General features: G+C 41.7%; 1 protein-coding gene across 4 annotated transcripts in view; it reads right to left on the minus strand.

The window, feature by feature from the left end:
* Window positions 1–1,519: 1,519 nt before the first annotated feature.
* Window positions 1,520–14,413, minus strand: part of CDK19 (cyclin dependent kinase 19) — a 176,307-nt gene continuing 163,413 nt past the window's right edge. For 3 of the 4 annotated variants that reach the window (XM_054980978.1, XM_054980962.1, XM_054980954.1), the window contains exons 12-13: window positions 12,542–12,796; window positions 1,520–6,563 (exon numbers count right to left, since the gene is read on the minus strand). In XM_054980978.1, coding sequence (XP_054836953.1) covers window positions 6,432–6,563; window positions 12,542–12,796 — 387 coding nt within the window. In that variant the 3' untranslated portion in view covers window positions 1,520–6,431. The remainder of the gene's footprint in view (window positions 6,564–12,541; window positions 12,797–14,413) is intronic. The other variant, XM_054980970.1, reaches the window with a different exon arrangement.

A 14,413-nucleotide genomic window follows, 5' to 3' on the forward strand; every position in this document is an offset into this window, starting at 1 on the left:
ATTATAGCCTTTTTTGACCATGCTGCCTCCCTTCTCTTTGAAGGCTGAATCACAGACAGGAGAACAAGAGGCACAGCTTTTCCTATTGCTGTTATCTCCATGCTGGGCCGATTCCAGACGGGCACAAATAAAGGGAGTGCTTTCGCTTTTTCAGCGACAGCACTCGTAAAAACCCGCAATTTCCCATCCTGGCTTACCTGTGGTCCATGGCGCTTGGTTGCGCTATATAAGCGGACAGTGTGAACGCGATATGGCGGGTTTGCACACTTCTGGACGCTTCGTCGCTGCGGAGAGGCCCTCCCCTTTCCCTCCTTCCTTTGCTGGCCGGCCGGCAACAATATTCCCTTAATTTTTTTTAAAACCGGGAGCCATTTGCGCAGTCGCACGTTTGCGCACATCAAACTGCGCAAATGTGCACAAATGCACAAATGCACAAAAGCGCACAAACGTCGACGCTGCGTATTCGCATACCTGCGCGTTTGCGCATTTGCGCAAAACACGTAAAAAAAAATTTTTAAAAAACGAAATGTGAACCAATGAAGGCTCCCGACGTCAACTGTGTCGGAGAGGAAACAACCAATCCCGGGTACCTCAGTTGGCCGTGTGAACATCCGGAAGCGGGACGGCACGGCACGCTGCGAGACAAAGCGGATGGAGACGAAAGTGAACGCGTGGCAGGTAAGCGATTATTTCCGCAGAAAAACCGCAATTTCTGGCCATCTGGAATCCGCCCTGGGCAGAGCCAAACCTGTAATAATAGTGACCATCATGCACTCTGGAAAGTTACAAGACTGTAGCAGTGCTAGATCATAAAACTGGCACAATTTGGAAGAAAAAGCTAATTAAGCTGTTTGAAAATCTTATTTTAAAACACATGAATCCACCTTATCTTCCTAGAGAGATGTCATTCAGACAGAGACTTGAAGATTAATGGGAAATCCCTGCAGAATATTATCAGGGAAAGATATCTTTATTTTCCCCCTCTTGTCCTAATGTAAAGCACTTAGGAAGAGCAACATGAAAAGTGTGTTAATGTGACTTTAGGGGAAGTAAGTCATAAGGATATTTGCTTCGATACCACCTAGATTTCTGCAGGTGCATGAAGGACCATGATTTTCATTAATCCCCCTCATACAGGAGTTCTCCAATGACTCCCAAGCTATTCCTGAGAGGGGGGTCCCCCATTACCCAGGAGCAACATTTCAGGGGGCATTCTGAGTTGCTATGGGAGGGGAGAATTGGTGAAAATCCCATCAGCACCCATAGAAATCTAGAGAGGATGCAACCCATTATTCCATTTCCCATACCACCAGCCCCCCAATTCAAGTGATGGTTAAAAACCTCCAAACCAAAACAAGACAGTCTCTGGCATCTTGCAAAACTACTAGAAATAGTGTGAATAGTTCTTCAGTTCTGTGGAACACACCCAATTCCCACTACAGCCCACATCTATCAATTGCCTATCAGACAGATGTTTTACTTCAACTTTTTTATTATTACAAATGTATATTATTTTTATTTAAAAAATTCACACTGAAGCAATTCAATTTAATTACAACCAAGAATAAAAAATATATGCAAGGAACGAAAGCATAGTTTTTAACAGTCTTTCAAGAACAATATGAGGACACCTTAAAACAGTAAATGCAAAGCCTATTGGTCTGGGTGCTTCTTATAACCAGCTACTGAGCAGCTACCTTGCTTCAACAGGTGAAGAGGAGGTGAGTGGGGGCAGAAAGAACTAGCAAGCAAGACTCCCCCCGCCACTTTGGGAACATGTTGGGCCATTGCTAGTAGCTGCAAGCGTCTTCCTTTCCCACCAGCAAGACAGCCAACCAAGACCCAAGCTTGTTCTGACTTCGAAATGGTTCTGACTTCGAAAAATCAGACATGGAGCAGGAAGGAATGTGTGAGGTGTTTGTATGTTGACTTCACTGGGGATGGAGATGCACTTAAATGTAAATACTCCATTTCAAATACATCTTCAAATATAAACAAATGAGAAATAAAATCTGCATTGGGAAAGAGTTTGCCACCATAGAATATATTGTTTCACGTGGGCCCTCACACTGACCAATTGAAACAGCATATGAGAGGACACAAAACTATGTAACAAAAAACCCTTACAGGAATGGAAGATGAATATGTGAAATTATATAAAAAAGAAAACTGAAGTCAGGCACATTTCCACAAATAGTTAACATGAGAAAAATACAAACTACAACAATTCCAGAAGTATATTAGATTACAGATATAAAACATTATTTAAACTGCTGTTAAAAAGGGACATCAGTCCACATTGTGTAATACTTTTTAGTGTCTACACAAGACAAATTTCTTTAAAAAATTAAATAGTATTAATTTACTACTAAATATTTAGGAGATAGCAGTGCATTAAGGACTTTTTTCCCATAAAGCAATACACATCGTTCTGGTGTGGCAAAATGTTGAGATTACACATGGCTTTATGTACAATGCTTATTTTATCCTACTACAGTTATCTTTGCTTATGTTGCTTAAGTACCATCACTGAAGATTATGAAAGGGAACTAAGCTTATTATGTTTACATAAAATATTATACACAATCAAATACTTCAAGCTTCCCCCTCCCTAGCCTCCGGATGCCCTCCCATCCATCCCACCCTGCCCCAACCCATGCCCACCCCCAAAGATACAGTGTCACAGATACAGTGCAGGACTTGCAGTTTTCACAAGATTCTTCCTTCATTATGCAGTCTGTGCTATAAAAGATTTCCTCTCTGCTAAGCCTATTTCTCCTGCTTTGTTTCTCTGAAACCCAGAAGAGGAACAGCATAGAATGAGGGTTAACTGTTTCCCAAAGTAGCAAGACTTGTATCAGCATTTACATCCTGGAGACAATGTGACAGAAACGAGAGATTGCAAATGATATCAAAGTTACATATACAAGTAAGAATTAGCACAGCTGCATGCTTATGAAAATCTGTGTCCTCCTGTGTTTCTATAACATACAACATATGATTAACTTTACATGAAACAGTTTTGATTCATGAAATTTCCCCTGAAACAAAGCTACCTCATCTTGACTCACTTAGCCCTGCAATATACGAGATGCTCATCTTATTATACACATATAGCTCATCAAAAAAGGCCAAGTATGCCCAAAAGCCAAGGTACAAATAGGGAAAGAGTGCAGTAAACACTTCAGAAATGTAAACCTATACTTTCATCTATTCCCCTGTCAATGCTTATTTGGAAGGCCATTCTGTGTGCACAGACACTGCAGGGAAATGGGGCATAGCAAGCAAATTATTTCCAACAAATATGCAAATAATTTGTCACTACAGACAATAATCCTGGCCATTATTCTAGGGGATTGGAAGCTCATGGAGATAAAGCACATTTAAACACAGGTAGTTACACTGCATGCAGGGAACTGACATTTGGACAGAACTTACCAAAGGACAGGACAACCCCCCCCCCCCCCAAAGAGAGACTCAACTAAGCACACTTAAATCTCAGTGCTGACTTCACTGCAATCTGGTGTATTTAAGCTGTATGATGAATTACAAGCAATAGCGAATTGGAGGACAAAGCAACAAAAGGAGAAGACAAAAACTAGTCCAAGTAAAAGTCAATAATGTTTAAGCTTATATCCTATATTTACCTCAGATTCAAAAAGACCATAAATGACAAACTTGTAACATAGAGGAACAACAGTTTGACTGAAGTTCATACAAATCTAACTTTAGTTTCATCCAACAAAACCACTTCAGACATACAATGTATCATAAGGAATAAAACTGGGGGGATCCAACTAGCTATTTTTATCTTGAATATAATTCCTTTTCGTTTCTCCCTCTGTTCTGTCCATTCTCTGATGAATTATCTTTTGGCTCTCTCCAGGGAGTCACCTCCTGATGCCATTGACAAATGGAATGGCGCCTATGACAAATATGGTCAAGCTTACACTAGAGCAGCTCTTTAAAGTGGAGAGGGAACATATACTAGACAAGAATATCTTTACTACTTTAGGGATTAAAGAAAGTTTGCCCTCCAAGCAAACTGACCTACTGCTTTGATAGTTTCTACTGTAATCAGTGCAAAATGTTCAGTATTTTTGTCTATGGGCCTGTGATTTAGAACTGAATATATCTATGTATCTTTTATCTTAAAGTACTGGGTGCTGTCTATATGCCTTCTCAGTTTTAGTGCAATGAAGTCACAGCTGAGCGTACTCTGCAGGGGGGGCGGGAACTCTCCACCAAACTAATCTAAATTCTGCATGCAGGAATGCTAGTGTTGCCAACAATCTGGAGGAAAAAAATGCTGCTTCTTTAATAGTGGCTTAATGGGATGTTATTTGCCAGGTCAGTAAAGAAAGTCACAACCTTCAGTCTGCAAGACCTGAGCAAGGCTGTCAATGACAGAACATTTTAGAGGTCATAGGGTCACCATAAGTTGGAAGCAACTTGACAGCATATAACACACATGCATTTACCTGATGATGTTGTTTACCTCCATGCCATGAAAAGCTTCAACTACTCATTTCCACACATTAATCTCCTGTTAAAGGGATAAGACATTTTTTATCCATGTTGTTGGCAACCCTAAGGAAAAGTAGATTTCTGAAGCTTGTGTAACTACAGCAGATTAGCATAGTTTGTATTCTACTTTTGCTCGTCATGGTGAGGAAAGCGCCTGGTAGGCAGGGAAGCCCCACCAACCTAGAAATCCTGTTCATCTCCACTGTCTTACCTTCTGAAGTTCCACCAGGCACCACTCACGCATTTTCAAGCCTCAATGGTGAGAAACTGCCTTTTTGTGGGGGGAAGTTCAGAGTTATCACTTGTTGAATTCTGAGTAGAACTGCAGAATACACAGAGCCCTGGATAAAGTTGTGTTTCTAAACATCTGAGAAAAGGGGAACTGCCTCAAATTACATGTTTCTTCTGATCACAGAAGTTAGACAATGATCCACATGCTTATGAACTCTGATGTTTCCTTTTCTAGGTGCCTGTCGAGTACACAAACATGACTTTGGTACGATCACAATATGTCTAACCTTAGAAAAAAAGAAACATTTCAGTACAGCCAGGTTTACCTGGTGCAATTAATTTGGGATAATTATAGCAGCGGCAAGGTAACATAATATGCATTTTACACATGAGAAACATAAACACCAAGTCATTGTTCAACAACTTCTCTTTAAATATTTGATCTGGTTAGAACAATGAACATCCCCCTCCCGTAGCCAAAGCAGTCAAGCTGACTGCAAATTATCCTATATGTAGGCTGTTGCCTCCAAAGCTCATGCTACAATATAACTGTTCATCTTTTAAGGTGCCACAGCATTTTTTGCGTTTTTTGCTGTAAGTTTCAGGATCATCAAAACTGAACTGGAGGGCTGCATCAGAGAAGATTAAGGAGTATACCAACATGGGTTAAAAAGCATACCTAATCCACCCTGCCCCCAAAGTAGTAACACAGTTTCCTTGTTTGCCCTTTCTCCCACTGATGTTGAACACCCAGGGTAGAGCTCAAAATACAGTTAACTACTAGAGAAGACTCCACTGCATGAGAAGACAGCATGGCATATATTTGTTCTATTGGAGCCACAACAATATTTGTTTTCATTTAGCTGTTAAGACAGCTTAAAGTCAACCCACATGGAAGAAATGGCCAATGATCTATGGGATTTCATCTGAATGATAAAATAACATTCAAAACCTTCTGTTTTGGTGTTCAGTCAGAACATAGAACATGTAATCGTTGCTGCAGAGACTTGGGTTGAAAATTTTTTCTTTTCTTTTCTTTGTTTTTTTTAAAGACCTCATCTGAAAACTAGACTAATAAAAAAAGAGAATAATAAAATACTCTGGAACAGTAAAATCTGCTGTTCTTGACATCCATGATCAAAACAGTAATATCCTGTGAAAACAACATAGTGCTTTTCAAAGGTGCATTATACCTGTATAGCTAAAACGGGTTTGCCTAGTAAAAAACTAACTATATACAAGCTTGAAAAGCCTGGGAATTCAATATTTCAAAAACTTTAAAACCCCAGTAAAGGGATTTGAAAAAAGAAAGATAGATTTATGGCAATTACTACAAACACAAGAAAGGTGCAGGAATCCTTCAAAAATTCCATAGGATAAAGACGTTTAAGTGCTGGGTTCAGATCAGACGGTTTCATTCGAGTAACCACAATAGAACGCATGCGAGAGCAAGCTGAGGGAAACTTCACAAGAATCTCCTTTATGGCAAAAAGGAATAAGAACGTTTTTTGTCCGAAAACAATTAGTAAATAAAAATTTTCCTTTTATAATTGCGATTTTAAAATCTGCATCACAGTTTGCATTTTTGGTTCTTCTCACTATTTATGAACTTCATATTGCTGGAGTCCTTTGACGTTAGTCCATTCCTTTCTAATAATGTGTGTGAGGCCTCTTCAGTACCGGTGAGACTGATGGGACTGATGGTACTGAGAGCTTTGCTGAGATGATGTAGAATAGCCCATTGTACTCTGGGACTGAGAAGATCCCTGAATGTTGCTTTGGTAATTCAGGCGTGAACTGGAGTGCTAAGGAAGAAGAAAAAAGTGAACATTTTTGGTAGAGAGGAACAGTTACTAAAGGTTTCTCATCAATTAATACTATGAGGTGCCAATCCAGAGATTTCCATGTTCAATATAAAGCTGCCTAAATGCTGCTATTTGAGAATGGCTGGTACAGTAAGCTTTGAGAGCACTGATTGGCAAAGGTGAATAGAGTTGTATCCTAACACTCTGCTAAGCTAATGATAGAGAATTCTGGCATGGGGAACCTTCCTCTAATGTAAGAGGCTTTTCTGGCAGAATACCTTAACACCCAAGTGGACCATTGTTATAGTCAATAATAGCACTGCCCATCTTCTCACAATAGTCTCATGCTGCTGGATGCTAGCCTTTGTTTCCCCCCTTTGCAGTAAATTTTCACATATGCAGACTACATCCAAAAGCGTTTGAGTGCAGATTGACCTTCCTAGACTGGAATAAAAACCTCCAAAGAGGCTGACTGGCTATCTTTAAAGTTAACTATTACTGAACGTAGATCGAACAGCAAATTCTTCAGAGTGCTGAAGCCTGTGATTAGGATTTCCCCACTCTCAAGAACCAACGAATGCAAAATACTCCAGGCACAAATGGGTACTGTGCCCCATGGTTCCAAGCCTATAAATAGATAGATTTAAAAGTAGTCTAGTCACAGATTTCTGGTTAACACAGTAATATCATTATCCTGTTCTGTGACAATTCTGCACTCTCTAATGCCCATGCATTAATTTTCACACTCCATTTATTCCCCCACACACAAAATTCTCTTCTGTTATTGTTGGACTGGTGGGGAAATAGGAGCCCAGTCTGCACCGGGTGCAAAGAGGGAGACATTGAGGGAAACTACGTTGGACCCAAATGTGCTGTTCTACTGGCATAACAGCACTTATGGTAGCTGAACGGCACTTCTGGCATCAGAGGGGGGCCAATTTCGACCTCCCAATGCAAAGCCCACACTGGCCTCCAAGGCTGTTTCTGAGGGACCTCTCATTCAGAGGATCAGAAGTCCTGGGGTTTGGTGGGCTGCATCAGGAAGGAGGAAGTAAAGCTCTCCTCCATCTGTGGTAATTTGATTCCAGTTGGGAGCATCAACCTGATTCTATACAATGCTGAGTGGCACAGCCTTCCCACACTAGTCTCATTAGACTCCCTAACCCATTACTATTTCAGGAAAGCTGAAGCTTGAGCATCAGAAAAGAAGCTCCATAGCTGCAGCAGAGCAGATCAGGCATGAGTTTCTTTGCTCTGAGCTGATGCTCTTCAGCTGAGCTGAAGCAGGAGATAATGTCAAGGCTTTCCACCACCATGTTGTTCACCTGAGAGAGGAAGAGAAGACTAGAGTGGAGACAATACTGAATGTAATGGTGGGGATCAAAGTGTGTTGCAGTGATTATAATGTTGGACCCTGATTCAGATCCCCACACAGCCTTGCGCAGGTCATTCTCTCTCAGCTGGATGTATTTTACAGAGTTGTGAGAAAAAGGAGGAAGAAAGGCGAACCACATGTACCAGCATGATTGGAAGAAGAATAAAAATGGTATGGATAGAAGTGGGTAGGCAAGCAAGGTAGAAAGGCAGGTTTTTTACACTGTCATCAGTGACACAAGAGACTGTGTCATAAATACAAGTAGGACAGTTATATCATTCAGTTCACATCTGAAAAACTTCCTGTTGCAATTGCAGTGGAACAAAAAGTTATGATAAACTAGCATTAAAAAAATTGGATAACATTAGGGAAAACATGGAATACAAAACTTGATTGTCTGAATTCTCTGTAATAAATGGGTGGATGAATCCTGTGGGAAAAGAATAGTGTGGGAGGTTATGATTTCAGTGCTCCAGGTCTTTTGTCTTACTGTTGTTAATAGAGCCACTGCTTCTCATGCCAGATTACTTTTGAAAACAAGAGGCCAAATAATTTACTATTTTATTCCTGGGTGTGTACAGTCATTTTCTATACATAAACTGTAGTTTTCAGTGAATATTCTTTAGGTATATGTGCAAGCACCAGGGCTCATTTCGAGGGGGAACGCGCAGGAACACAGTTCCAGCAGTTCCCCAAAGAGGTCACATGTCAGGTGTCCCTGCCCACCTGACTCTCGGCCATTTTGGGCCTGTTTCAGCCTGGATTGGGGTCGAAACGGCCCGGATCGGGCCTCTGATGGGTGGTGAATCACTCTCTCACTCAGCAGCGGCCTGATCCTGACCATTTTGGGCCTCTTTTCAGCCATTTTCAGCCCCTTTTTGCCATTTTGGGCTCACTTTTGGCGCTGAATGGCCAGGATTGGGTCCAAAACAGCCAGGATAGTTGATGTCAGGGGTGTGTGGCATATGCAAATCAGTTATGCTAATGATACACTTCTGGTGATGCCAAGGGGCGTGGCATATGCTAATGAGTTATGGTAATGAGTTTCTCCAGCTCTTTTTCTACAAAATGACCCCTGGCAAGCACTGAGTCATTACTGACCCATGGGGGAACATTGCATCACGACGTTTTCTTGGCAGACTTTTTGTTACAAGATGGTTTGCCATTGCCTTCCTCAGTCATCTATACTTTACCCCAGGAAACTGGGTACTCATTTTACCAACCTCAGAAGGATGGAAGGCTGAGTCAACTTTGAGCCGGCTACCTGAACCCGGCTTCTGCCAGGATCAGGTCGTGAGCAGAGCTTGAGCTGTAGTACTGCAGCCTACCACCCTGTGCCACAAGGCTCTTCCACCATAGGGCTCTTAGGGCCAAGCTACAAGTGACAAATGACACTTGAATGGCAAGAGAACAGACTCACGTGTAATCCTCCCTTTTCACTTGCACTCCACTCGATCACATAGTGATCAAGTGGAGTGCAAGTGGAGCACAAGTGAACAGGGAGGAATACACGTGAGTCTGTTCACTTGCCTTTCAAGTGTCATTCGTCACTTGTAGCTTGGCTCTTATTCTTTAACATTGTCTTATTCTCTTTTTTTTCTTTTTAACTGCAAGATGCAAAACTACTTGCTGTAGAGCAGTGTAGCATATTTTGGACAGTAAATATACAGCCCAGACCTTCCCAGCTTGTGGCCCAGGAAATGAAATAGTTCACTAACCATGGACAGTAGAGATTTTATAAACCTTCTACTTTGCAGTTTACTTGGAATAGTAAAAATAGGAGATTTCCAAAGGGGAAAAACACCTGGCAGCCCAAGTTACCTGGCTCATGAGTTGCATCTGGCTAATTGGATCTCAGGTTGGCAAGCCTGGTATAGCAAAAGCAGGTAGCAACAGATGCTAACATAAAATTAAAGACACAAAACCTCAGCCTTCTTTCTTCTACCTCCAAATTACTATAGGTGAAATTACAGTGATATATTATCCAGATTTTGAATTTATTACTCTTTTCTACTTCTAATCCTTATGTACAAAGAAGTAGAAAATATCAACTAAAAAGGAAGATTACTACCAAAGTATATGTGAGAGAGGCAGTAAAACCAAATATTTTGACACCAGCTGTGATGAATCTTAATCCAGAGGCTCCTAAAAAGAACGAGGAATTGCATTGGGAAGAATAGGATACTAAAGCAAAGATTCAAACTACTGAGGTAGTAGTTAACAGAAGCAACAGAGCATCTTGCTGCCTGATGCCAAATAGATCACATACAATTCATTTTCAGGTTTTTCCCCCCACTGATACTGACAGATGATGTTTTCACACAATAAAAAGATTTATCTGTGATAGTTAATATAAGCTGGAGGTTTTGCATAAGGAAACTTAAATGACTGTTCTTGCAATTATTATGATTAAATAAAATCATGTGGATAAGCTGCTTGTTAGGGCTGTTTCACATGGCCTTATCTGAATATTTATGAACTGGATCATATGATTGTTGTACTATATATCAGAATCGTTGATCACTATCGGCTTGTAATGGTCATTGAGTTTTTGCATTCAGTCTAGTAATTTGGGTGGAAGATCACCACCTCATATATATCTTGCACAGCAGGGGTCCTCAACCCCCGGGCCACGGACCAGTACCGGTCTGTGACCTATTAGCAACCAGGCCGCACAGGAGGTGAATGGCGGCAAGTGCAGAGCTGACTCCAGGAAGCAGGCAAAATAGGCGGTCGCAGTCTTGGGAGGGGCAGCCATGTCTCGCCTGGCCAGCCCTGCACTTTTCATTAGAAATATCACCTCGCCTGGCTGGCTGACTCCCATCATGCCTCTGGGTCTCTTCTCTCACTCCCAGCCAGCACACGTGCAGCTGCTCCCTCGTGCTGTGGTCGGTGTGGCTGCACTTGCTGGAGCTGGGCTGCTGCCCTGCCCTCACGCCTTTGTGTGCGGGGTCACTGCCGGGCTCGCCAGGCAGCCAGCTGCCCTGAGCTCCATCTGCCGCCTTCCCCAGTCTGCCTCTGCCTCCTCTGGTCACCACTGGGCCTACTGGGCAGCCAGCCGCCCTGAGCATTGCCTGCCATCTCTCCCAGTCTGCCTCTTCCTCTCCTCTGGTGGCGTGGCCACTGCTGGACAGTGGAGAAGCGCCATTGGCCTCCTGCCTGCACAGTTGTGCTAAAAAATATAGACCTCGTGGTGGTGCGGCTGCTGGGTGGCTCTGTGTGCTGCCGCTGACAGTAACCAAAATGAGATCACGGAGTAGACTGGACATAAGCAACACACTTCAGGTGTCACTGTCTCCTATCACCCCCAGATGGGACCGTCTAGTTGCAGGAAAACAAGCTCAGGGCTCCCACCGATTCTGTATTGTGGTGAGTTGTATAATTATTTCATTATATAATGTAATAATAGAAATAAAGTGCACAATTGTATCATCCCAAAACCATCCCCCGCCCCCCCCCAACCCGGTCCGTGGAAAAATTGTCTTCCATGAAGCTGGTCCCTGGTGCCAAAAAGGTTGGGGGCCGCTGTTGCAGAAATAAGTGAGAAAAAGTTAGCCTCCTTAATTTCTGTGTATCAGATGGGTTTTACTGGCACAAGGAGCTAGTTAAAAAGATAGCAACTTATCTGGATGTACTATACTGTTGCTTTGCTGTCAACTAAAAGTTTCTCACCTGCCCAGAAATTAGCCAGCCCTTGAATTAAATGTTGCAAGCTGTAAATATACATATACAAGTTGGGAACCCATAAGAACTTGCAAAGGCACCTCACTTTCTCCTGTATCCCTCTTCCCATGCTATTTCTTCTTTCACTTCTCCTGGCAGCCCTCATATCCTCAACCTTTCTCTGCTTCCCTCTCTCTGATTCACCCACCCACTTTTCTTTTATCAGTCCCCCATCTTATATTTAATGTTTATTTACATGTATACCCTGCCTTTCTGCCCAACAGGGACCAAAATAGCTTACATCATTATCCTCATCACTATTTTATCCTCCAAACAACCCTGTGAGGTAGGTTAGTCTGAGAGAGAGTGACAGCCCCAAGATCGCCCAGTGAGTTTCCATGGCATAATGGGGATTAAACCTGAATTTCTCAGATCGTGGTCTGAAACTCTAACCACTACACAATACTTTTCTGGGGTGGCTGCTGTTGAACAGCAGTGAGCAGCCAGACCTGGATAAGTCATGGAAGTTCCGTGGTTATTGCCAGGGCAGACCTCAATGAGTTCAAAGACCAGAACAGCACTGGAAAGGACCTTGCCCTTCCCCCCTGCCTTTTATTGGCAGAAACCAAGACTTGAATGCTGGCAATACTGTTGGGATTGCCTAGCAATGGAGACAGAAGGCATTTGTTTACAAAGATTTCAGATTTTTCTGGAAACCCAAGGCTTTTCTCAGGTTTGTTGAAAAATCTGTCTGGTCTGTCCATTGTCCAAGTCTCCTGATTTAAGTATCTACATTTGTGGCCATGCTGAAATTAGATATATTAATGTGTTGAGAAAGAATGCTTTAGAATAAGATCTTCTTACTATAGTAGTTTATTAAACTGATTTCTTCTTGTTCCCCCCAAAAGAAAAAAAATGCAGGAATGATAAAAAAAAGTACCTGATAATCAGAAGGCATAACAGGCCCGCCTGAATTATTGCCTGAAGGCCCTATACGTGGTTTCTTATTTGGAGGCACCTGGTTGAGGCTGGAGTCCTGGCTATGCTGGAGACCTGCCCCAGGGCCACCGCCTCCTGCTCCACCTCCCCCTGCAGTTCCATTTGTCTGGGTACTGTTTTGTTGCTGCTGCTGAGGTGCTGCTTGCTGTTGTTGAGGTGCTGTTTGTTGCTGATGTTGGTTCTGCTGCTGTTGATTCTAGAGGATTAAAAAACAACATCAGAACACAAGTATTTCAATAATCACAAGTGCAGAGGGATCTTTCAAGAGTAGTGGGAAAGTGAAGCAAGAGACCCTGGGTGCCTGAGATTAGGAGTTTTCCTGCCCCTTCATTCAACGTGACAGCAAATATAAAATACACAAACTACACCATTTGTCTCTCTCAGATGGGGCTAATTTAATCTACCCGCAGGCTAATTTGAAGTTTCTAAAAACTTGTATTTCAAGTGATGAGCATAATGATTTTTCAAGCAGAAATGTCCAGCTTCTTCAGATTTTGATTCTTCTGGGCGTGGGAATTTTAAGAAGAAAGAGATGCTTGGTTAAAGTAGCCCCAACAAATGTATTGGCCCTTACTAAGATTCCTCTAGCCTCATGTCAGTAACAAATGAGAATGAAAAATGTAAGAACAATTTTGCTTTGATTAAACAAGGATTTTTAAATTCCTCAGCTCATTTCCAGAAGCAGATAGTCCCTGAAACCTCATACATAAGGCAAAGATATTAGGAATATAACTTCCCTTCCCTCTTTGTTCTTATCCTCTGGTACTCAAAAACTTCCTACCTCTGAATATGAAGATTCAACTGCCGAGGTCTTTGATATGCTTTATCCTCCAGAAACTCAGCTTTTAGACATATCAACTACTTCCGCATTAATTTAATTGAGCATAGTACTTCCTTTTGCAAATGCTGAAACTATTCATAATCCCAATTTATCTGTGTCTTGTTTTCTTCTACCATTTTTCATAAACCTCTGTCACATTAGCATTCTTTCCCCCCCCCTAAAACAGAGACTTAATCTAGCTCTACCTTATAGGCAGTTGCTCTAAACTCTTGGTGATTTTAGTTACATCTTCTTTAGCACCATAATATCTAAATATGGTTGCAACAGAGATTTATATCAAATTGCATTATATTTTCTGTTTTTTGTTCCTAGGAGAAACAATGTAAAATGATATTCTGCAGGACTTGGTATTTGTTCATGCAAACAGCTTTTCCTCAAACATTTTATTTGAATTCATTGCCCATTTAATACATTTTCATCCCATCCTTCCTTCAAGGAGCTCAAAGTAATTTACTTGGTGGTTCTTTACACTCACAACAAGCCTATGAGGTAGGTTAGAGAGAGTAACTGGCCCAAGGTCACCCAAGAAGCTTCATGGCTAAACGGGGATTTGAAGTCATGCCTACCCAGAATCAGTCTGGCTTTCTAATCACTGCATTACTCTGGCTAATTTACTTTCCAGATTGCTATTGTGTTTGTAACATTAGTCTACATTAAATGTATCCGAATCAGTACAACACATTTCAACAACAGGTCTTCAAGGACAACTGAACATTCTCCTGTTGCAACAAAGTATTCTGTCTGAGTTCTAGTTCTTTTTGGCGCCTCATTTCCAAACACTCTTCACTTGGTGCTAATTTGAGGTTCACAACTTTTCCTCTCTTTCTGCCATTTTTGGTGCTACTTTTATTTTCTTTTGTTTTCCAAGCATCTGCATTCCCAAAAAGTATACAGGTGTTCAAACAGTGCACTGGGGCAGCCATTCCAAGGAACTTTTCTATAGATATAAATATAAGCACATAAAATATAAGC

The sequence above is a fragment of the Eublepharis macularius genome, chromosome 1 (genome assembly GCF_028583425.1).
Source record: "Eublepharis macularius isolate TG4126 chromosome 1, MPM_Emac_v1.0, whole genome shotgun sequence".
Taxonomy (NCBI): Eukaryota; Metazoa; Chordata; class Lepidosauria; order Squamata; family Eublepharidae; genus Eublepharis; species Eublepharis macularius.